At 36.1% G+C, this 26,519-nt stretch overlaps 1 protein-coding gene across 1 annotated transcript in view; it reads left to right on the top strand.

Annotated features, from left to right (window-relative positions):
- MED7 (mediator complex subunit 7) overlaps nt 1–23,723 on the top strand; it is a 31,323-nt gene extending 7,600 nt beyond the window's left edge. Inside the window, exon 2 of the mRNA XM_090402884.1 lies at nt 22,271–23,723. Coding sequence (XP_090259010.1) covers nt 22,382–23,035 — 654 coding nt within the window. The 5' untranslated portion in view covers nt 22,271–22,381 and the 3' untranslated portion in view covers nt 23,036–23,723. The remainder of the gene's footprint in view (nt 1–22,270) is intronic.
- Nucleotides 23,724–26,519: the final 2,796 nt, after the last annotated feature.

Here is a 26,519-nt window from a genome sequence, read left to right as displayed (position 1 = left end):
AAGTGGTCAGAGATTGTTTGAGAGAAGCAGTATCAGACTGCATACCTAAGAAAGGATTTACGTTGAACTATAAAGCTGGTAATTATGACATACTTAGGCGTCATCTTGGAACAGTGCAATGGCTTGAGAAGCTACAAGGAAAGAATGTCAGTAGTACATGGGAAGTGGTCAGAGATTGTTTAAGAGAAGCAGTATCAGACTGCATACCTAAGGTCTGGATGATAAACCAAGTGGGAATTAAGTGGATGAGTAGAGATATAAAGCAAGCGCTGCAAAAAAAGAAAACACTGTGGAAGGAATATAAAGCAAAAGATGATCAGGAGCAGTACAAAGTGCAAGCAAAATGGGTGACTAGTTTGGTAAAAAAAAAAAAAAAAAAAAAAAAAGTCAAATCAGATTTTGAGAAAAAATTAGCTGACAGGCCAAAGTAAACCCAAAAGAGCTTTTTCGTTGAATGACTATGGAAGGAAGACTTGAATCAATGAGGATGATAGAAAGGTCACAAGAGCAAAAATAAATAAATAATTAAAAATAAAAGTTGAGTTGCTAAGTGATCATTTTGCAAAGGTATATCATCCAGGTGGAGATTTTGTAGTTGCTGATTCGACAGAAATGCATATCAAAATTGAAGTAAATGAAGAGGAAGTATTCAGCATATTAAAGATGTCACAACAGAGCAGTGGGACTGGATGGCATTTCAGCCCATGTACTGCATGAATGTGCAAGAGAATTGGCACTGTCTCTGATGAAGTTGTTCAATCTAAATCTCAGCTCTTGCAGGGTTCCAGGGAAGTGGAATGAGGGTAAGGTAGTTCTATTGCATAAAGGTGGCTCCAAGATGGAAGTAGCAAACTGCAGACCAATTAATATATCAGAAGTGGTGGTTAAAGTATTGAAAAAGTTAAAGGTAAAATCCAACATTAGGTGGATAGGGATGCAATAATTTATAGTGGGCAGCATGGCTTTGTAAAGGGGTAGGTCCTGTCTAAATAATTTATTCACATTTTATAATAAATCGACAGCAGAATTGGATAAAGAAAAATTGGATTTTGCAAATTTTGACAGAATACCACATAGAAAACTATTATAACAGTTGGAGCAAAGGAATGGATATGAAGCTAGTAACATACGAGGGCTGTTCAATAAGTAATAAGACTAATTTTACTGTCGCGAAACCACTTATCACAATATTAATTTCTGTGGAATTGTCTGTATTAACAAAAGAGGTTGATAGATGGCGTATACAGGCTGATGTGCCAGAGTGACACGTGACTAAATGCAAGCTTGTTTCGGCATGCCTACGAGCCGCGACCAGTCGTCGAAATGGAAGCGACCTTGGAACAGCGTTATGCAATTAAATTTTGTGCGCGTTTGCAAAAATTGGCATCGGACACTTTTAACATGATACGCGAAGCTTTCCACGATGAAGCAATGTCGAGGGCAAGTGTTTTTCGCTGGCATAAAACTTTTAAGGAAGGAAGGCAAAATGTGGAAGACCTTCAACGTCCATCACAGAGACAATGATCAACACAGCAGCGATTATCATCAAGGAGGATTGCAGAATTACAGTATGCCAGCTGCATGTTGTCCTGAATATTTCTGTGGGAAGTGTTCACTCAATCATGGCCGAACATTTGACACTGAAACGTGTTTGCACCCGATGGATTCCCAAACTCTTGACACCAGAGCAAATGCAGCATTGAGTGAATGTGTGCACAGAATGGAAAGAAAGACTGGAACAAGAAGGCGACAACTTCTTAAAACGCATCATTACAGCAGATGAAGCTTGTTTGTATCACCATGACCCTACAATACAACAATAAAGCAGTGAATGGAAGCATCCATTTTCGCCTACCCCCAAGAAAGCAAAAACTGTAAAATCGGCTGGTAAAGTTATGACCATAATGTTTTTTGACTACAAAGGCATTGTTTACCAACACGCTGTAGAATCTGGGAATACTGTAAACGGCTCATACTATGTGGATGTTTTACGGACAATGGTACAGCACGTCAAAAGGAAGCGTCCATTGTTGAAGAATGGCTTCTTATTGCACCACGATAATGCAAGGCCACATATTGCTGGTTGTGTAGTAGGCATTTTGCAGAAGAACAACATAGATATCCTACCACACCCTCCATACAGTCCTGATCTTGCACCGTGCGATTTCTGGCAGTTTCCTCAGCTCAAGAAACCACTAAGAGGCCGCTATTTCGAAAGCAACAAAGCATCTGTAAAAGCTGCAGAGGCGGTTTTGAAAGAACTCTCAAAAAAACGGACTTTCACATGTGTTTAAGAAGCGGATGCAACGTTGACAAATGCATCACGGTAGTGATGTATTTGCTCAGCTGCATGTTGTAGTTACTTCGAAAAAGTAGTTACTCACAGTAGTTACTTCGAAAAAGACCATGTAAATGATGACGATTAAAGGTAATCTGTTTTCTGTACAAATATAGTCATAACTTATTGAACAGCCTCCGTAGATAGAGGTGGCTGATAGACAGACAGCAGGGAGTAGTATATGGTGGACTGGAATCTAGGAGACTGTGGGTGACTAGTGGAGTACCTCAGGGTTCTGTACTAGGGACACTACTCTTTAATTTGTATATCAATGATATAGGGAAAGGTTTAATCATTTTTTTTTTGTTTTATCATTTATTCTAGCCTGACCTCTGCTGAAAGAAAAATAATAATATACAGATGATAAAAAAAAAATCTCTACAGTCCTCCTATATTTAGGTTTTCTTGTGTTGGCGGTTTTGCCATCGTGTTCTAGATGCTGTATAGGTTGCAGATAGCCCTCCAGATTTTTGGAATTACAAATCCATCGTTCTCGATGAGATTTGAATGATGTTTAAACATTTCACAAGCTACATTTTCTTTGAAACCAGATTTTGGTGCAGTGTAGGGACTTAGTGCCTTTGCGGTTGATTTTTTTTTTTTTTTTTTTTAATTATCTATAGATCAACATCACCAGAGTTAAAGATCGGTACTATCAACATAAGAAGCCTGAATGGCAAAGAAATGGAGCTAGCTGAGAATTAGATAAGTACATAATAGGGGTGACTGAAACAAAAAAGACAAAAACTGATGAGATCTTTCTGAGCAATAAATACAAAATGATATATTCAGGCAATGACAATCAAGGAAAAGAAGGAGTAGCCATAGTATTCAACACAAAATACGAGGCTCATCTTCTTGAATGGCAGGCAGTGTCAAGTAGAGTGATTTTTGGGCAAATATCAGAATGGGAAATTAGACAATGAGACTTATTTGTACTTATGGTCCCACAGAAGGTTCTCCTAAAGTAGAAGTGGAGGAATTTTTTGATTCTTTAGAAAAAGCAACTGACACAATGAAAAAGGAAAAGTTGGTCCTTGTTGGGGATCTAAATAGCAGATTAGAAAATGATTGTCAGACATACAAAAATATTTGGGAAAATTTGGAGAAAAGAGCAAAGCTAATAATAATGGCAAATATCTGTTGGATTTCTGCTCAGAACATGGACTGGTTATTACAAACACCATGTTCCAATATAAAAATGTGCACAAATTCACATGGAGAGAAGAGGCAAGGAATATAAAAAGTCTCATTGACTATGTTATTGTTGATAGTGATGTTTTCTCCCTGGTGCAGTACACCAGAGTATACAGAGGATTTGAAATTGGAAGTGATCACTATTTAGTCTTGAGCAGGATAAAACCAAATTTCATATATTGAAAAGAATAACACGTAAGAAAGTTTTAAAGCAAATAAAAGTTGAGCAGCTCTCAGATGTGAACTGTAGACTAAAATACAAAAACATTTATTCAAGATAAAGAGTTTGAGAGCAGGAACCAAACCTTCAAGATTCAGTGGCAATCCTTGAAGAAAACCCTGATTGATTCAGCCAGAGAGGCATGTGGTGAGGTTGTCTGAAGGATAGAAAAAGCAGAACTCCATGGTGGACAGAGGAAGTTAAAGAGGCAGTGAAGAAAAGAAGAAAGCATATCAAAAGTTCCTGGCAAATAAGTCAGCTTGTGCTCTTAGAGAATACAGAGATAAATGTATTCTCTAAACACTCTGTAAAACTAGCTAATCAAAAGTCATGGGAGGACTTTGGCAAGAACATAGGAAATATTCTGGAGGTTGCTGAAGAAGTTCAGAAATGGAGGAAAGAGTGCTGTAAAAGGAATTAGAGATAATAAAGGTGACATGAAAACGGGAGAAAAAGATATCCTTGAAGTATGGAGTAATTGCTTTGAAAAATTGCTAAATGAAACAAGCAGTGGTAGCACAGTGGTAAAAATCACTCAACAGCCAGGAATACATATCCATACTTGAAGTAGAAAAAGCCATCAAAGACTTGAAATGTGGAAAGGCAGATGGAGTAAGATGTTATTCGACCAGAAATGCTGAAGTATGGTGGTATAAAAGTCTTACAGTGGCTGCACTCCATTTGAACTATAGCCTAGACAGAGTGGCTGCACTCTGTCTAGGCCATAGTTCAAAAGGCTTAGACAGAGGGACAAATTCCCGATGATTGGAGTAGAGCTCTCATAGTACCCATATATAAAAAGGGAAATAAAACTGAATGTGAGAATTAGAGGTCTTTCCCTACTGAGTGTTCCTGGCAAGATTTCTGCAAGTTTACTTGAGAAACGGTTCAGAAGAATTGTGGAAGGAAAGCTTGGTGAAGAACAAGCTGGATTTAGGCCAAATAGAGGCTATCTGGATCAGTTCTTCACTTTACGACAAATAGTTGAGAAAGCATGGGAATATAACAAAGAACTATATTTAAGTTTTGTAGATCTGGAAAAGGCATATGACAAGGTGCCAAGAGAGAAACTATTCAATACGCTACAGTTATATGGTGTTAATGGGGCATTATATCAAGCAATACTTAGTCTTTATTTGAGTTGTAAATCAGCAGTTAGAATTGAAGGAAGTACAGGAAGATGGTTTAAGGTTAAATCTGGTTTTGAGACAAGGATGTACATTATCCCCTCTGTTATTCATTATCTATATGGATCACATTATGAAGGAAAATGGCATTAAACATGATATCAAAATTGGAGATGTTAATGTCAGCTCTTTGCTTTATGCAGATCATGTTATACTTCTAAATAAAACCGCTACAAGTTTGCAAGATTCCCTGACTAAATTGAATAACTGTTGTAATAGATATGGTGTGAAGGTCAGCAATAAAAAGACAAAGACAATGAAAATAGGCAGAATCATTGAAAATGTCAACTGTGTTGTGAATGGAAAACCTGTGGAACAATTAAAACATTTCAGCTACTTAGGCACCATTTTTAGTGAAGTTGGTAAATGAAATATGGAAATAGACAACAGAATCAACAAACCTGGTGTGGTAGGAAGTCAATTGAATAAATTCATATGGAATAAGAGAGAAATTAGTCGGAACACTAAATTAGCTGTATACAAGACAGTGTTCAAACCAGTTTTAACTTATGTATCTGAGAGCTGGGTCAGAAGTAAAACACTTGACCAAAGACTAGAGACCGCAGATATGAGAGTCCTGAGAAAGATTAGAGGCGTGAACAGATGGCATCAATGGCAATATCATATTAAAAATGAGGATATTAGGAAAGAACTTCACATTGTCGGCATCTAGGAAACATTAGCAGAGCTAATCTCAGGTGGTATGGTCATTTAAATAGAATGGGCGAGGAAAGATTAGCAAAACGAGTGTTCTCTGCCAGTTTGGCAGGAAAACGACCCAGAGGAAGTTATAGGTGGATTGATATGGTACAAAGTGCCTTAGACAATAGAAATATAAGATCTGATAATTTTTCATGTAGTACTGTCATATCGTGTACACCCCTTGAGGGTACATGTCAGGAATTTGATGATGATTATCTATAGCTTTTAATTTTTCACAAAATGCCAGTGTATACTGGAATATTAATTAAAAACTTTAATCAATACCTTCCTGTATTTCGTTAATGCTATATTGCCATCTTCAGGGGATCGCAAAACAATGATATGTGCACGCAGGTACTAACACTAAGCAAATGAGGCTGAACAAAGGCAACTGAAGTAGAGTACTAAAGATGCCCTCTAGCAGACTAAATTGGATTGTCATGGCCATTGGGCTGAAGTTCTTAAAATGTAAGCTTCCCAAATTTGGGGCAGTTTCATGCACCTAAATTTGTTAAGGGTTGAGAAGTATTTTAAAGCTGAGGCTGATTCCAGGAATAATCTGTCATACTTGTACTTGTTGTGGTGTAATAAAGTGGCCTTCTTCTAGCGTATTTTGTGGTGAATGTCCAATGCATGGTCAGCAAGTCCTGAGTGGCTGTATTAGTGAAACCGGATGTAGTCCTTGTGTTTGGACATCCTGATATTGACTGTCCTGCCTGTTTGTCCGTAGTAGGACTGTTGCAACTGCAAGATATCTGGTATACTCCAGGTAGGACTAGGGCAAGTGGCTGGTCTTTGGTGGAGCGGATAAGAGATGACAATTTCTTATGTTGTTTGTTTAATTATCTGTGTATTATTATACTTATAGCTGCAATACCAGAAGTATTAAGATATGAAAGGCTTGCAGTGGCTACACTACATAGTTCAGAAGGCCTGGACAGAAGAATGAATTCCAGATGATCGGAGTAGAGCTCTCATATTACCCATATACAAAAAGGGAAATAAAACTGAATGTGAGAATTACAGAGGTATTTCCCTACTGAATTTTCCTGGTAAGATTTATGCAAGTATACTGGAGAAAAAGTTGAGAAGGATTGTAGAAGAGAAGCTTGGTGAAGAACAAGCTGGATTCAGGCCAGATAGAGGGCTCAGGATCAGATTTTCACTTTACAACAAATTGTTGAGAAATCATGGGAATATAACAAAGATCTGTATTTAAGTTTTGTAGACCTGCAAAAGGCATATAACAAGGTGCTAAGAGAAAGCTATTCAAAACGCTACAGTTATATGGTGTCAATGGGACATTATATCAAGCAATACTTAGTTTTTATTTGAGTTGTAAGTCAACAGTTAGAACTGAAGGATGTACAGGAAGATGGGTCAAGCACCTCTGTGGCACAATTGGAAGAACGATGGTATGTTGCGCCCTTCAATTGGAAAAGGCCTAAGCTCGAGTCTCGTCATGATGGGAGGAATCTTTATATGAAGTTTTTAAATCGAAGGTGAGTTAGCAGATCTCATACAGAGGTGGCAGGGTTTTTCATCCTGCATACAGACAAATTGGCCCTTCAGAACACACGCAATTTACAGACAAAAAATACTACCTGTGGTGTTGGTGGGCAGTAGATGGCGCTGATTGGTGGTAGAGGTTCAGTGTAGTGGTGGAGACGGAGAGTTGTACAATAAGTATCCTCCTGCAATGAGTCTTTGGACTCCTTGGAGGTGTCATGAATAATAATTAAATCTGGTGTCAGACAAGGATGTATCTTATCCCCTCTGTTATTCATTATCTATATTGATCACGTTATGAAGTAAAGTGGTATTAAACCTGATATCAAAATTGGAAATGTTAATCTCAGCTGTTTACTTTATGCAGATGATGTTATACTTTTAAATAAATCCAGTACAAGTCTACAAGATTCCCTGACTAAATTGAATAACTTGTAATAGATTTGATATGAAGGTCAGCAGTAACAAGACAAAGACAATGAAAATAGGCAGAAACATTTAAAATATCAACTGCATCGTGAATGGAGAACCTATAGAACAAGTAAAACATTTTAGCTGCTTAGGCACGATTTTTAGTGAAGATGATAAATTAATTATTATTATTCAGGCCTCCATGGAGTCAAAAGACTCATCTTGGGAGGTTCTTTCTAAGAAACACAAGTCTATCAAGACTCATCGAGGGAGGTCCCTCCTAGGAAACACAAAGTCTATCATACCACTCCTTAAACTCATTGACCGTTCTCGCTCTCACCACTCCATCAGGCAATGCATTCCATGGTTCAACCCCTCCATGCAAAGAAACCACTCCTCACCCTCTTTCTCTCAGTTTCTTTTCGTAACTTCCAGGGATGGCCCATTGTCATGACTCCTTCCCGCTGTTCAACCAAGCGAAAGAACTCCCTAGTGTCACCCCTGTAACCACCTCTCAACAGTTTAAAAGTCTCAATCATATCACCCCCTCCTTCTATCCACCAAACTCTGCAGTCCACACTCCTTCAGCCGATCCTCATAACTAACGTTGTACAGTCCCGACACCATCTTTGTTATCTGCCTTTCTACCCTTTCCACAGTTAATTTATCCCCTTCAAATCTTGGGGATCAGAGTCTTATACAATGGAATGATAACCATTTTATCTCTGCAGGTCAGTGTCCTTCTCATTATTGCAGCAATCTTCGGCGTTACCTTCACTACATTTGCAATATGTCCCCTAAATTTCAGGTTTCTATCAATCATTAAACCCAGATCTCTTGTCTCTCCTACTTCCTCCAGTTTAACTCCTCCCATAGAGTATGCAGCATCCCTTCGATGTGTCCCAAACCTCAAGACCTTACATTTTGCTGCATTAATAGTGCACATCTGCACTATTACTAATAACCCTTCCCAGCTTCGCATCATCCACAAACAACCGAATATCCCCTTGCAATCCACAGACAATGTCATTGATATAATGGTTAAACAATATAGGTCCCAGTACTGAGCCTTGTGGAACCCCACTTGTAACCTTCTGCCTCTTTGATATTGCTCCACCATATACAACTCTCTGATACCTATTGGACAGCCAATCCTGAATCCAGTTGACCAATCTGATATCCAGACCCATGTGCTGCAACTTGAATATCAGCTTATCATGTGGCACCCTGTCAAATACCTTTGCTAAGTCTAGGAAAATGGCAGTATATGCCTTTCCCTCATCTAATGCTCATGTAACTTTATCATAAAAGGCTAGCATATTGCTAAAACAAGAGTGCCCTTCAGAAATCCATGTTGACTCTCACTGATAACATTACCCTCATCTACCCAATGCTGTATATGGTCCCTCACTACTTTCTCCAAGATCTTACTAACTACTGATGATACACAAACTGGCCTATAATTAGACACTTCCGGTCTGCTACTGCTCTTATGCAATGCCACTATCTTACTTTCCTTCCATTCCATGGACACCTTTCCCGCAGCCAGACTTTCATTGAAAAGCCAGGTCAAGGGCACAGTCAATTCCTTGGCACATTCTCTCAAAACTAAATATGGAAATAGACAACAGAATAAACAAAGCTGGTATGGTAAGAAGTCAACTGAATAAATTTATATGGAATAAGAGAGAAATTAGCCATATACAAGACAGTATTCAAGCCAATTTTAACTTATGGATCTGAGAGCTTGGTCAGAAGTAAAACACTTGACTAAAGACCAGAGATATGAGAGTCCTTTGAAAGTTTAGGGGCATGAACAGATGGCATCGATGGCAATATCGTATTAAAAATGGGGATGTTAGGAAAGAACTCAACATTGTTAGCATCCAGGAATGTGCTTGCAGAGCTAATCTCGGGTGGTATGGTCACTTAAACAGAATGGGAAAGGAAAAATTAGCAAAACAAGTGTTCTCTTCCAGGTTGGCAGGAAAAAGACCAAGATATAGGTGGATTGATAAGTAAAAAATTGCCTGAGAAGACATAAATATAAGATCTGATAATGTTAGTCTTGACAGATAACAAATTGATTTGGATATGAAGTTAGGAAAATTGTTGATATGAAGTTAGTAATGATGTAAGCTTCACGTAGTACTATCATATCCTGTACACACCTTGAGGGTACATGTCAGGAATTTGATGATGATAATAGTATAAAAATTTATTTTATTTTGTTAATTTATATTTCTGTATAATTTTTATTATTTATTATTATTTTTTAACCAGAGGTCAGGCTAGGGTAAATGATTAACAAAACATTTAGATTTATCTTACTTTTGTGTAGTGTTACATAGCTTACGTCTTGTGCATATGTATCTTTTCCTGATGATGAACTCAATACTGAGGTTTGAAACATCGAGTGTTATTTTCATAATTAGAAGTAAAAGGGTCTTAGATACTAGGCTAAATATGAAGTATAGAGATGCTTTTTTAGCTATGAAAAAATTGGAAGAGAAGAATGATCAAGAAGTTTTTTTTTTTTTTTTTTTTTTTTAAACCATAGGTTAAAAAAAAAAAATTGGATTTAGATTTATATTAATTTTGTGTAGTGTCATGCATGTAGCTTATGTCTTGCACATATGTATGTTTTCCTGATGATGATCTCGATACTGTGGTTGAAACCAGTTCTACGGACTAGTTTTATCAGTGGAATTGGGAAAGGAGCTAGTTCGAGTTGTGGACATTAAGGAAGTTGACTGCACAATTTTAGTAGCTAACTGTTGGAAATAAGGCTTCAAGGGTAAGAAATGATTTCTTACCCTTGGTTGATTTTCAGAATTAATGGTATGATAGAGATAACAGATGAATGAATGATACATAGTGGGACAAAGAAGCCTTAAGCCAAGTTGTAAAGAGGAAATTAAAGATTTGTCATCTCCTCTGGCAAGGAATAGCAGATTGTGCAAGTGAACATTTGGCACTCTGATAGAAATAATCATACTGAGTAATGTGGACAGTTAAAATAGTTACTGTAGCTGCTCATTTTGGTTCAGTCGGAAAAAGGCAGCCTGATCTAGGTGTCTATTAAGTGGTGATGTACATCATTAAGTTTAGTTTCCACTTATTCCACAAATGATGGTGAAGCAGATGTCAGAGTAGGGTTTTTTGTAAGGATTTTTTTTAAACTGCAATAACACTATATTTGATTTACATTTGGGAGGTTTTTGAAGTTAAATGGAGTAGGGACATAATTGAAAAGAGATATTCTTAGACAGGACACCCATATAGAGAAAGCATCTAGTCTCTATACTATATAATATTGCTTACTGTGTCAGTCACCTGCATACCATACTGCCCTACCTCAGTCTCCCCCCCCCCCAAGGCACAAGCTGGCAGAGGATATGGCAGCACAATTATCACCAGCTGATCAGGTAGCTTTGCGATGAGTTTTCCATTGGATTTTTAATTCTCTGTACTGCCTACTGCCAGTCTGTGGATCATCCTAATGTGAGTAAAGCAGTTCTGCAGACCAGATGTTAGATAGTACATAGAGATGAACCTAATAGTAATGCAAGAGGTTCCCAATTGTGCATAGGTTTACCACATATACTTTGCCAGACTGTGGCTGGAGAAGGAAACACTGTGAAGGCTGCATCATAATAAGACTAATTGCTCTCGCTATGAATGACATATCCAAGTGTGTTTGTCTACGTTCAGTGCATGCCCCTAATATCCATTTGGTTATTTCCACACTGCATAATTCCTAGTTGGAGGAAAATGTCAACTAGACCTGCTTGGTGGTAGGTGACTTACTTTCATGACCCAGCAAAACACAACTACTTTGCTTTTTGTAGATTTGAAAATTGCTGAACAGTGTTTAGTCTCCAGAACAGGCCTGGTTCACCTTCTCCACTTTACCATCTGCCATACCCTTAAAAAACATCACTCACACCATATGTTGAATGGAAAAGGAATGGAAGTCAGAACTCCTGTTCTGGAGAATAAATATATCTGATTTCATGTTTAATCTCCAGAACAGGATGATGATGATGGTGTTACACCAGACAGAAAATTATCCACAATATGATAGGTCTAGTTGGCATTTTAGTAAGCAGCTTCTCTGAAATGTCTAAAAATATTATAAATAATACTAGCAACCAAGCAATAATAGATTTGCCTTCACAAGGAAAGACCGTCTTTCTTTCCTTGGACATAATAATGGACTTTTCCGCTGATAGGACTGCCGTTTGGTTTCAGAAACCTATAATCCAACTCTTATCGCCATGTTGGATAAGAAGTTTTGGCTTTTTCTAACACATTCTTGATGCAGACACAGAGGAACTGGACGTATGAGGCATAAATTTTGGACATGCAATTTATAACATGTTCAGAATTTACTCCTTAGACAGCCATAATGGACTTCTACTTTGTGGATAGTACAATGCTTGTTTTTGTGAATCAGTTTTTGACATTTTTTTATAATTACAACTTGTAGATGGACATCCTAAATACATGAAATCCTCTATTAGCACTTCATTTATCCATTCCTATACCTAGAAAACTTGAAATCTGTAGCCTTTGCACGTCTCCAAATATGCTGTTGGCACCATATAAAGAGTAATTCAAACAGTTTTTCTTTCATATCACTCATTTTGGAAATTGCAGAGCACAATAAACAAGCAATTAACCGCACTTACATGAAAAACAGAAAACAACAGTTGAGAGACTAACTCACAGAGAAGCAATACAACAATACGTAGTAGTAGTAGCAAGCCTTAAGTACCACTTGTGCCCAGTCTGGTAAGTTTGGGGTAGCACTTAATGAAAACCCTTTAGCTGTAATCATGTTGAGACCAACACTAAGTAGTTTTATTAGTCAAATTTAAAATAATGTTCATTATAAAGCAAATGAAAGAGTATTTTATTACAATTGCTTATAATTTTTTTTCATTTATGACACTGGACATTATTCTGAAATGTAATGTTTTGGTTTCATCCTCTCTCAAACAGATAGTCTTTTTGCTCTCATTTAGCAATTGCCCCTGAAACAATAGAACACTTAGCTAACTCCATCTGAAAGATGAGACATTCTTCTTCTTGCTAAAGAGGCTGTTTGTCTTCAAATGAAATAGTGGCATTATTTGTCACATCCATGAAATTCAAAAGCCATGTGAATGAAAAGTTAATAATATTGGTGACTACATTGATAGCTCTCACTTTCTGATATCTGCTGTACCAAATAAAGTTCATCAAATAAAGTGATGAACTTGCTATATTTTGGGATTAATGTTTTAGTCAAATGTTTATAAATTTTAAAACACTATCCTTTGAATGAATAGAAAAGAAAAAAAGCAAATGAGCCATATGAAATTAGTGTTTTATTTATTTTGCAGATTAATAATTTAATCTGCAAAATTTGCAGAGTAACAATTGTTTGAAATATTAAGGTGCATACTTTTTAAGAACTTGGAAGATATAGTATGTCTTGATAGTAATGGGAATAATCTAGCATCCAGGCTGAGCATTGCATTTGAAGAGATAATCTTGCATTATTGATATTGAGGAATTTGTTACTTTGAAGGTAATGGATATTTTATGCATTGCATATTGTCATCAGACATGTAAAAGTATGGCTCCTAAATTAATATTATATTTGTCTGTGGATGCATTCTCCTTTTTCCCTTTATTATCATTATTATTATTTCCTGACACCTCCAAGGAATCCAAAGACTCATCGAGGGAGGGTACCTACTCTACAACTCTCCATCTCCATCATCTACACTATGCCATCTACTGCTCACCACTACCGCTAGTATTTTTTGTCTGTAAATTGTGTGTCCCCTAAAGGCCGATTATTTCTCTGTGTGCAAGATGAAAAACCCGAGTTTCCGGGAGAGAAAACCCTGGCTACATGATATGAGATCAGCTCACTGACCTTCAATTGAAAAAAAAAAAAAAAAAAACATATATAAAGATTCCTCCCATCATGACAAGAATCAAACTTAGGGCTTTTCCTTTCAAAGGGCACCATCATTCTTCCAATTGTGCTATGAAGGCACTTTATGGTTTAAGAACAAGCATATTAAATTGACTTTAGGATGCAGTTGTAAATTGCATTCCAAAGGTGCAAAAACTAATGATGTTAGTGAGGCTATTAGAGTGCAAAAGGATAAAATGAAAGAGTTGATTTTTTGGCTAGAATGAATTATTTGAAAGGAGAAAAGTATGGAATGAGGGCGGACATGAAAGAATTACTGGACGTAGCAAAAGAAAAGAGTGAGAGAGTTGAGATAGTGCATCCATTGACGTGGTATAACAGAGTGGAGCTGAGGAGGACCATAGTAGTGAATGACTCAATGCATAGGTTATTCAGCAGGAACATGGTGGATGTGTGAAGTGATTTGACGGGCAAAAGACTAATGCAAGAGGATGGTTTGCATCTGAATGAATTTAGTGTTCAGAGTCCAGAAAAAGTTTGTTGAATGAAGTGAAAGTGAATGTGCAAAATCAGGTAAACTAGAGCTTGCAGGGTGGGGGTAGTTCAGATATCAGTGAGGCAGTTGAGTGTAAGAATGTGCATAAAATGCCCAAATTAGTACCACTGGTAACAAACCAGAATGGGATAGTATAAAGCGGTGGGCCTAAGGGGCTTTTGCACTTTATGTACACTAATGCAGGAGCATTCAGAACAAGGGGGAGGAATTTTTGACTTTGGTTAGTTCATCCTGGCCAAAGTCATTGGCTTTAGTGAGACATAGCTGACAGAAGATGATATAGTTAGTGGGATAGAATGTGAAGGGTATAGTGTGGATGACAGAGAAAAGATTATGAGAGGTGGGGGGGGGGTTGATGATAGCCAATGAACTGCAACCAGAGAGAGTAGAGGTTCAACTGTCAACTGTAGGCCAGTGAAAATAGCACATATAAGGCTATCTGGTGTGAGATAGAGGCCAGTGGAACAAAATATTCAGTTGGATGCTTCTATAGACTGGGGATGGAAAAGATGATGGGGATAATATACATTGGCAAATAACCTAAATGGGTGGAGGGTGGGTAATTATTATGGGGGTAACTATGGGAACATAGATTGGAAGGAGGAGAGGACACGTGGGAAGAAGGAAATGGAATTTATGTAGTTACTAAAGAATACTTACCTGAGACAGCATGTGATGGAATATACTAGGAGTTTGAGAGTGCTCGATCTTGTAGTTGCATCTGAGAATTTGTCTATAACCAATGTGACCACTTTGCTGCCATTTGGTGAGAGTGATCATATGATCTTGACTTGGGAGGTGCTAAATGTAGAATTTTCAGTTAAGATGGAGTATATGTGAAATTACAGAGCTGGTAAGTATGACAAGCTTATGAGATTGCTTGGATCAGGTGCAATGGCATGTGAAACTGCAAGGACTGGATGTTGATAGTGCATGGGAAGTGGTAAGATTATTACCACTTCACATTACCTAGAATCAGGAGAATAAATCAAGTGGGACTTAAATGAATGGATATCATCATTAAGCTGAAGCCACAAAAAAAAAAAAAAAAAAAAAACTGTGGAGGGAATTCAAGGAAAAGGTGACCAGCAGGCACATGAGCAGTAAAAGTACAGGCAAGAAGAGTTACCAGTGTAGTAAAAAAGGCAAAAGCAGAGTATGAAAAAAAATTTTCAGACTAATTGAAACTTGATGAATGATGTTATCTATAAAAAAATTGGCTACAGACATAATCCTCCATGATCCCCTTTATTTATGTCCTATTGGACTGAAATAGCCATAAGAGCATAAACTGTATTCCAAATTGAGTCAAATGACTGAATGATGTGACCTCTCCTTCCTAATCTTCCCATTTTAATCTTATTAAACTGAATTTTTCACTGGACATGCAGTGAACTAATACATATCTATGTGCTAGATTTCATTGAAACCAGTGTAATGATGCAATCTGTAGAGATGTCCAGAAGAGGGGAAAACTTATGATATTTAAGGCATTTTTACTATTTTCAAAGTGCTCCAGTTTTTTTTTTTTTTTTTAACGTGTCAAGTTTGTCAGTCTGTGCTGTTTAAGCCACTATGGAATAAAAGTGAGGAATTGTAATATTTGACTTTAAATTGGAATTATAGCAGACTGAATTTTGACTCTAATTGTTCTTGTAAATAACAGTGGTTGCCGACTTGCTACAGTACTTTCACTTAAGATCTACCATGACTCATGATGTAAAAATAGTCTTCAAGTACCTTATCTAAATTTAAGCAGCCAGTACTAATATTTGGTCACAGCATCCTTTTTAGGGAACTTGTTTAGGTGGGATCACACTATTAATAATAATAATTGGGGGAAATTTTGTTAAGTAGAGGACTTTTCAAAAATTTTGTTTATATCACTCAGAAGAGAGCTACAACATAGTCTTTCTCAGTTGTCAGTATTGCTTCATTTTTGAAGAGTGATGGCAAGCATTAGTCTCAAGAATGTTATTAATCATGGTAGTAAGCCATTATGTTGGAGATTTTTAGGAGATACAGAGCTACAACCAAGATAGCAATGAGAACGGAGCCTTCCTACTCAAGCATGTAAACTTTGTATTTTCAAATTTTTTCAATCCATTTTTCTTTTCTTGCTTGGTTCAGTGATCGTTCAAGTTTTGTTTCTACTGAAGGCTCATCATTAGCAAAAGTATAGTCTTTCACTTTTCTCATTCCAACCAGGTACATTTTTTTTCTTTAAAGCTCTTGGAGGTGGTTCTTTTTTTAGGTATTTTTATTTCCACAAATCATATATGATTATGAGGATCTTTTATATATGGGCGGGGGAGGGGGGGGGGGTCTGGAAAGTTCTGATAAACACTTAGAACAAAAATGTCTTAATATAAAAAATGTTTCTTGAGAAAATATCTTTTCTTTTAGGATATATAAGAAGACATTAATTACTTTTTGTTCTAGGTTCTTATCAGAACTTTCCTGATATGTGGTCGCTTAAGGGTCAAAGCCAAATAACTGAAAGGAGACCTCCACATTGCCTTTCAGGAATTTAGAGAACTGACTGGGGCTTCTGACCCAATATCCAATCCTCACCTTTATGTGGTTCACCCCATTAGTATACTGGGTACTGAACGAATGAGAATGAGCTGGCAATTTGGGACTTAGCCGACCAAATTGCACTCTCTGTTGGCTTAAACTACAAATGCATATGTTAGTACAGCATGATGATATATATATATAACATAATTAATATTATACATCTAATATAAGAATTGGTTTGTTTTTCAAAAGATTTCCAATCTGAATTTAGAAATTATGCAGTAATAGGGATTTGAACTCCAAAGTGTAGGACTGGTGTGCATTTCCAAGTTGTAAGTTATTAAACAGTGATGATTCATGTCATTGATAGCAAATAATAACTATCTTCTAATAACTTTTTTACCTACCTGAAAAAGAATGCTTCAATATCTTTGGCATCCTAAAACAACAAAAGATTCTGCTTAACCATCCAGTCGATCAGTTTCTTACCATTCTGGTTGCAGTCATTATATCCTCAGAGTGTGCAGTGGCTATGAACTCTGCACACCTGTCAGTTTCTGATGAAAATCTACTATTTAAAGAGTTTCACAAACTTCCATGCCATATTGAGATTTGAACTCATGGCCTGGAATGTTGGTTATGAGAGAAGTTGATGTATGAATTGCAGTTTGTGGATAGGTAGTAAAGAGATAATATAATAAAACCATTAAATTGGTAAGGGGATTTTATAAAATTAATACCGAAGGATTATATATAGTGGAGGATGAGAATGAGAGGCCATCCTTGGAAGTCATGTAAAGTTGTTGTCTATCTAAGAATGCTACTAAATTTAGGAATCTAGGTCTGAGGAGTTGACTTTTTTTCTTTTTTAATATGGATGAGTGGAATGCATTTGCCATATAATGCATTCTGTTATTCACAAAGAATATATTGTGAACATCTTCTGATAAGAAAATTGATATAAAACTTTCACTGTCACTGGATAGTCAGAAAGGATATACCTTACATAAGAGGAAATGTGACATTTAGAATGATTAACCAAGGTAAATAATTTATGTGAAGGAATTTTGTCTCTCTTATAGATAGACAAAAGAAAATCTATTGAATATTCAGTAAGAACTTTTGCCAAAAAAAAAAAAAAAAAGTCTCCCTTTATTTACGGATACATTAAATTAAATGCTAGGTTAGCAGATCTGTAATATAAGACCTATTTTCCTTGAAGAATATCTCTGGGAAGAGCCCTTTGATATGTTTTGTTGAGTTTGGCTATGTCTCATAAGAGCAGGGCTATTTTGCATTAACCATGAAGTTTCACTAACCTCATTCTCTCTCCTTTACTCTTATGCAGTGTTAGCTCTCTCTCCAGAGAGAGAGCTTAATTTGTATAATCCCAAGCATCTAATGTATTTCTAAAGGGCAAAAAACTTTAAAGATTTCAGACTATCCATTTCAACAAAAACAGTTCATTGAAACTGGATATTACATTACAGCTGCATGCTTCAGAAATGAAATCTCTTTCACGGTAACAGGCCAAACCTAGTGTTGTGAGGAACTTAATTTTAAATGATTGACCAGTGTCAGAAGATTTATTAGCCTAATGAATCAAAATCCTGCTGGTCCACACTGTTTGTAAGAGAATAGTTGAAGATATCTGCATGAAACTTTGCAGTTACTGACGTGATGGGGGCTGGTGTGAGAATTGAAGTAAAACTGGTGGTGCTCAGCATATTGAAAAATATCAATGCGAATACAACAGTGAGACTGTGCAAGAAAACTGGTAGTGCTTCTGACAAACTTGTTTAATCTGTCTCAGCTCTTGCAAGGTTCCAGGGAAGTGGAACGAGGGTAAGGTAGTTCTATTGCATAAAGGCAGAAGTAGCAAATTACATACCAATTAATATCTCAGGAGAGGTGATTAAAGTATTGAAAAAGTTGGTTAAAGCTAAAATTCAGAAATGGATGGATAGACATGATAATCTACAGCAGATAGCTTTGTAAAAGCTAAGTCATGGATTAGTAATTTATCACTTTACTATAGTGACTGCAGAACTTTGCAAAGGCATTTGACAGAATGCTGCTTGGAAAATCATTATATTGGAGCAAATGAGAATGAACATGAAGCTGGCAGCATGAATTTGGGGGGTGGCAGGATAACTGGCAGATATCAGAGAGTAGCATGTGGTGGAGTGGAGTCAAGGCAAATGAGGGTGACTAGTGGGGTTCCTTGGTGTTCTTTATTACGGCCACTACTCTACAAATTATAGAGTAGTGGCCGTAATAAATTAATGATAGGAAATGATTGAAGGGAGAAAAATATTCAGTTGTTTGCTGACAATGAAAAACTGGGGAGGACAATAGCTGATAAAGGTGATGTAGATTTCCTGCTGGTTTATTGAAATAAATTGACAGTGGTTGTCAATTTAATGTTGCAAAATGAAAATAATTCACTCCGGGATGAAAAGGTTACCTACTTTGTATCATACAGATAATACTGGATTGCATGGATTTGGTAGTGATATTACAAGGAACGTCCAGAAAGTAAGTTCTGTTTTTAAATATTTTCACTGCAGTGCTGCGATATGTTCTGTTCTCATCTCATCTGTTCAAGCATCTGAAATCTTTCCTTGGTGGCCAGTGGTTTCAAGATGACAACGAGGTCAAAGAAGTAATCAATGTGGTTTGCATCATAGGTGACAACCTTCTACGACGAAGGTATACAACTCTTGGTGTCCTGTTATGATAAGTGCCTGAACAATGGCAAAAATTATGTAGAAAAGTAGTGATAGATGTCTACTTTAATTTCAAATAAAGTTGTTTGTATAAGTATATTTTTGTTTCTCTAACAGCCCATCGGAACTTTCTGGACATCCCTTGTACTTGGATGTAATTCAAAGGATTACTTGGATGTTGAAGAACACACTGATAAGTAAAAAGATAGGGATATAAGGTTATATATGATTCATGGCATCTTGACTACTGTGCACAGATTTGGTCTTCACTACCTCCTTTTGGAATCAGGATGTAGTGGAGAGGATTTGGAGATGAGTGACCAAGGTGGTGACAGGTCTGTGTCATGCTCCCAATGATGATGATAGGCATGTGGGTTGTAGAGTTTAGTTAACAGGTAGAGGAAAGGGAGCATTTAAAAGAATTCTATAAGATTGACACAAAACAAATTTTTCAGTATACAATCAGTAGGGAGAGAACAAGAAAACTTGTGTAAGTGTGGTTGTGGTTAGTAAGGATGTGCAGACTAGATTTTTTGCTTGGAGAATGGCAAAGGAGTTTAAGGAGAGAGAGAGAGATAATAGGTATTGTGTAAATAATGGTTAGTATGGGTCTCCTGCAACGAGTCTTTTGCTCTATGGAAATACCTGTATTATAATAATAGTAATAATAATAATAAACTTTGGATCCAGTATGCATTAATTATATATAGTTCGTGTTGGCAGCAAAATGTTGATTCTTCTTGTTGCATAGCCTCTAGCACACAAATCCTATCTCATGTGCAGCTTGCCAACACCACTCTCCATCAAGCTAAACAGGTTTGAAGTGGTTCATGGAATGTAAATCACTCTCAGACCTCTTTACATATCCAACATGACTCTGGCCATCATAATCATCAAACCAGAATCTGTTGTTGAACATGAGGAATATGCCTTAAGATACCTGGTACTTATCTCATTCTCTGACTTGTTACATGTATTTGGGAACAATCATAATTCTGAATGAACTTTTACAAGTTCATTCAGAAGAAGCTTTGCCATACCCAAAACCCATATTCTTGTTATTGCAATTTAGAAGTTACAGCTAGGGTGAAACTGAAAAATTATTTTTTCAGTATATTTTGTGTATGTATGTATGGCAAATTCAAGAATGAGAACAGGTGATACAAGCAAATTTCTAGCTAACACACAGCAGAACTCTGTGTATGGCAAGAATAGAACAAGGTTACTGAGATCATCAGCATGTTAAATCCTTATGGTATTGGAACATGGAATATGAGGATGCTGCTGCAGGTGACATACATAACTGGAGAACTTCAAATTTGAGATTATGAGAAACAAAACCAAAATTCTCGGTTTATGTGAAATAAGATGGAAAGAAGGAAAATTTTGGATTGATAAAATCAGAATAGTGTACAATAGATGCTAAAGGATCACAGTACACTGTGGAAAAGCTGAAACTAATATCCAACTACTTAACTGTAGATTAATGAAAATTAACATATCAACACTATCAGCTGATTTTACCATCATGCAAATATTACATATCCACAAAAGAATCATAATGAAATAGTGGAAACATATCAATTAGATGATGTCATACTAAAAAACAAACGTATTCTGATAATAATGAAATATTGGAATGATGTAGACAGAGATTAACAAGGGGGAATAGCAAGAAAATTTGCTCATTGCCAGTGTAATGAAAGAGGACAAAAGCTAATAAACATCTTCTTCATTCACTTCTAATCCTCTAACCTTCCCTGTACTTCTAGGAATAAAATCAAGATGGAACATCAGGATGAAACATGCCAATAAAGTGATTGTTAATCATCTGCATTGGTCACTATCTAACAAGTCCATTCATCTGCAGTCATTTCTTGTTGTACTGACTACATAGCAAAAAAATTCCTTCAGATTGTCCTTGGATCATAGTGCTTAGTCTCCTCATATTCTAATTTTTCTCTCTGTCTTTTATAACCTCTGTTTCATCTACAGTTCTTGTTTGAATTCCTTAATCATCTGTTTTACTCCAAAATGCGTAATCTTTTCACCTTAGAGTGTATGCATTGCTACTCTTTCTTCCTTCATATTCTTCCATCCATTGTATTTTACTGTGCTGTACTGTACCATGCTGGTCTCTTAGTCTATTATAGTCACTTGCCTTATTATTCCACATAAATTCCTTCCACCTTGATACTTTGCATACCTATTTATTCTCAAAGTCAAGATGGCATAGCCATCTCACTATCTCTTTTCACCAGGAAGTATACTACTGTGGCAGCATGGATGCAAGGACATCATAACATTTATCCTTCATTTGGAAAGACCTCGGTTCAAATCCTGTCTAAGTTATTAGGAACCTTATAAAATTTTTTTCAACTGACGATGAGTTACTTGGTCTCATATGGAAGTGGTAGAGTTTTTCATCATGCAAAATGGACTAACCAGAGAACACATACATTTAACAGACATAACATACTGGTGTTGCAGTTTTAGTTGGAAATATCAGGATTTGAATCCCATCTAGGATGTGATGAATCTTTCTAAGGACTTTTCAAGCAAAGGCAATTTAATCAGTATTGTATGAAAGTGTTTTTTTCCTATTAAACACACGGTCTGACCAGAATACGTGAAGTTTACATACACTAACCTTAGATGTTTTGGCCCTTATTTCAACCAACCTTGTTAACATAAGTGGCCTTTTTTTTTTTGTTTTTGTTTTTTAGAATGAAGTTGCCAATGTTCTGAGGGAACAGACTAAGACTAATGTCTTTTAATTTCATGTAATTGTATCATACAGTGGAATTTACAGTAGTACTCATTTATTATCATTACGCATGAATTTTGAAGTTATTAAATTTTATCAACTGAATTGCTGTTTTGAGGTTTTATAAATAAAAATATAAATATTTGTAAAATATATGATACTACACATTTAATTTGTTTTGTTTTTTTTGTTTTTTTAGGAAACATCAGTTTTTATATAAGAAGAGCCTATTACTTTTCAAAAGTCAGCTTATGCATATAATTATAAAATTTGGAACTAAATAATTTACTGGCAGTTCAAAAATATCACAATGTCTGAAGCAACCCAAGTGAGTTCGTTGCCCCTTCCTCCTATGCAGTATGTCAATTTATTTACAGATGAAAACATTCAAAAGGGGAGAGCTCCATCTCCCCCAAAACCAATCATGGACTCATATTCCATGTTTGGAGTACAATTTCACACAGATGACCAAATCATCAGGCCTCTTGAAAGCCAGGGTATTCGACGTCTGTATCCTCAAAATTATGATCATAAGCGAGAACTCAAGAAGTTAAATCATTCCATTTTAGTGAACTTTCTTGATCTGTTGGACATTTTGATTCGGTGTCCTGACACACCCAAGCGTGAAGAGAAGAAAGATGACATAAATCTCTTGTTTATTCATATCCACCATCTGATTAATGAATTTCGTCCTCATCAAGCACGTGAAACATTACGAGTAATGCTAGAAATGCAAAAGCGGCAACGTATGGAAACCACAGAGCGCTTCCAAAAGCAACTGGAAAAAGTTATGGATATTTTACAAAATACTCAGTCCAGCCTTCCTGATTCTGCAGATTTGGACTGCAGACTTTTGGTGCCCACAGAACTAATGGATATTTCAGAAATGGAAGAAAAGTGCGATGATATTGAAGACTGCCATGGCCTAGACAGGTTAATGTGTGATATTGTTGATGCACTGTAAATTAATACCTTATACTATTCCTACAAAATGAACTTTTGCCTCTGTTAAAAGCAGTTACAACAGAATTCTGTGATGAAATAAACTTTTAATCTTTCAACTATGCAGAAATGAACTCCACTACCAGTCAGATGGAAGTCAAAGCTCTTGTATGGAAATTTAAAGAAAAAAAAAATCCATAAGTGTAATAATCTTTGAATCCCAAGTAGATTAAACTTATAGTTAGCAACTGAAAATTTTACGTTATATAATAAAAATTACTTACACACACATAGTATGTATATACAATTTGTTTGTGATGCTTTATTTTAAAATCCTATAAAGCAAGAAACATTCCTTCTCATATTAAAAATTTGGTTTTGAGTCACATTTCTTAAATATTTTGAATTTAACAATAACATGATTTCATTAATAGTAGAAAGGTACTTTTTCCCCTCCTAGATTTTCTTGTAATATTTGAAAATTGCAATTTTTTTAAGTATTCTTTATTGTGTATATATATTTTGTACACAACAGTTTGGAGATATACCATATCAGTCCAGTCTGTTTATTTTCTTAAAACAGATGAGGATTATTCCTGTCATTGTAAGACAAAAATCAAATTCTATGTCTTTGTAAATGGTATTTATGTTACAATCTGAATAATACACTCTTTATCTGTTAATGATAATAAATCACTTTAATAACATAAGTTTTGCATTCATTTTTTATTTATTAACTGTAGAGCCAGATTTTAAAAGTGGATGTTTTGCTTTTATTATTTGCACGATGAAACAAACTGAAATATGCTGTTTTTAATAATTCAAACATTTCAGGTATATAACATCAAAACAAAGAAATGCAGGCCCAATGGCCTGTATTTGTCTTTATGCTTGATGTTATACTTGACATAATGTCTCACCTTATCCTTAATCCACTGTCAACTGTCAAAAAGACATGAGATTTGGAATCCTATCTAGGAACAAAAATAATTTATAAGTTCTTTATAAAGGCTTTTCAATTGTAGGTGAGTTATTTGGCCTTGTGTGGAAGTTCAGGATTTCCTTTTCTGGAAACCATCACAAAATAGGCAAAACAGTCAAGAACAGATAATTAACAGGCATTTATATTGGCCTCATTATCTTAGTTGCTTTGGTTGCAATTCCAAATACTAAATTCCAACTGTATTTAGTATTGTAGTTTTAAAACTGCATCTATCATTAATTTTTATATTTCACAATAGACATATTAAGATATCTGTTTATCATTATGGCATTTTGTTATTATGACATGTTATGCCCAGGAATTTCCACACTTATTAGAGGTGGATGCTTATGTACTTTGGTCTATTAATCCTGTTGATTCTCGGACACACAGTTAATAGACATTTGTATGCATTTTGGTAGGAATATTATTTTCATCCAAAAAGTTGTGATTCTTAATACCGAATCACAAATACTGAATGACATATGTCCTATAGTAATACAGAAATACTATAGGACATTTGTCATTGTAATCTATATTCCATAATATTATTATTATTAAGAGACCTCCAAGGAGTGAGGGACTCATCGAGGGAGGGCCACATTACTACATGCAACAGCTGTCATACTTGTTCTTGAATCATTCACACTGCTTGCACTTGACTTCCAAATGGCAATCCATTTCAGTCATGCACCACTCTATGAGAAAAAAATCTAGATCTCATCCCTTTCTTGATGGCATTCATTCTCAGCTCCCAAGGATTCCCTCTCATCCTTTCCCCCGCCCTCCATAAAATGAAAAATTCCATCAACTGAAATCTTATATGACCCTTTCAGAAGTTTAAGTCTCAATCATATCACCCCTCTTTTTCCTGTTTGCTAGTGTCTGCAGTCTACAAATTCTCAGTCTGTTTTTCATAATCAGTATTCCACAATCCTGATATCATTTTTAACACTCTCCTTTGCAGTCTCTCTCTCTCCACTGTATCAGAATCACAACGGAAATCAGGAGACCACACCTGCACACAATAGTCCAAGTGAAATCTTATCAAGGCCTAGTAAAGAGGCAAAATGACTCCTTATCTTTACATATGAAAGTTTGTTTCAGCATTGCAATTATCTTTTGAGTTGTATTTGCAATCTTTGCTACATGGCCTCTGACCTTCAACTTCCTGTCTACTAACATTCCAAAATCCCTAGCCTGATCAGTTTCTTCTAGCATAATCCCACCAATATAATATGACATTTGATATCTAATTATGCCAAAGTGCATGAATTTACATTTACTAACATCCATTTTCCCATGTCCACAATTTCAGCCTATTCAAATCATTCTGCAAGTACTGCATATCAGCAGCATTCATGATTACTCTACCTATCTTTGTATCATTAGCAATAGCAAATACTTGTATGTCATTTACCAATGTCGTTAACGTACAGATTGAAAATAGAATTATAGAATGAGCAAGTTGCTAAAACATGATCTTCCCTTAGTAAATCCATGCTGTTCATTGCAAAGTAGAGATTCTCTGTCTACCCATTTCTCTTCACACACCTGAGTTTCTCACCCAGTGAAGAGGTAGCATTGAGTACAATGTTGCATACCAAGTTGATAGCTTTTTAGCAAAATGGGCACATTATTAGCTGAACAACCTCTTCTGCATCTGTCACTCTTATGCTATCTGCATTCAGTAGAGTTATTCTTTCATATTTATTTTTCTTTTACTTGCAGCATAACAATAGAATTCTTTGGGATTGCCTTTAGCTTTCCTTATGCACACTGTATTCCTTTCAGATCATCCTTATCAGTAGCAACACCCTACCATGTATTTCATCCTGTCAGCCTGGACTTCAGACTAGATAGCCTCAAACTCATTGCTACATGGGACATTGTTGTTGTTGCTTTCATTAGCTGCTGTTGCTGGCATTTGTATATAGACATAAGTTATATCCTGGCTTTTTCATATATTTACATCTACAGTCTGCTTGACCTAGTTGGGCAACTTTCTTTTTTTCATTCCTAGACACTCAATGTCTGAATCTAAAGCATAAATTTCCATCCCTTCATCAGATTCATAACCATGATCAATGACATTCATATCATTGCTATATTTGCATACCATAGCTGAACTTACATTCTCACCATTTCTCTCATGATTTAGTTTCCCTAGCTCTGCATTAAGTTTGCAGATATGCTAAGTATCATAGTACAAGGAATTTGTCAGTTGTGATGGTTCAAAAACTTTCTATAATTGTATTAATGGAAAATTCTAACTCATAAGTATGTTTATCAGTTGTTACAAGAAATGAGCAGTTTTGAAAAATATTATTATTATTATTATTATTATTATTCCTGATACCTCCAAGGAGTCCGAAGACTCATCGCGGGAGGACATCTTCAACTGTCTCTACACCTTACCTCTACTACGAATCAACGCCATCTACCGCCCACCTCCAACACCACCACAACTAGTAATTTTTGTCTGTAAATTGCGTGTGTTCTGAAGGGCCGATTTGTATGTATG

The sequence above is a fragment of the Typopeltis vanoorti genome, chromosome 13 (assembly GCF_054136105.1).
Source record: "Typopeltis vanoorti isolate ZY-2024b chromosome 13, IOZ_Tvanoo_1.0, whole genome shotgun sequence".
Classification (NCBI taxonomy): Eukaryota; Metazoa; Arthropoda; class Arachnida; order Uropygi; family Thelyphonidae; genus Typopeltis; species Typopeltis vanoorti.
The sequence above is the reverse complement of the archived record's forward strand: the minus strand, read 5'-3'. Positions and strand labels throughout refer to the sequence as shown.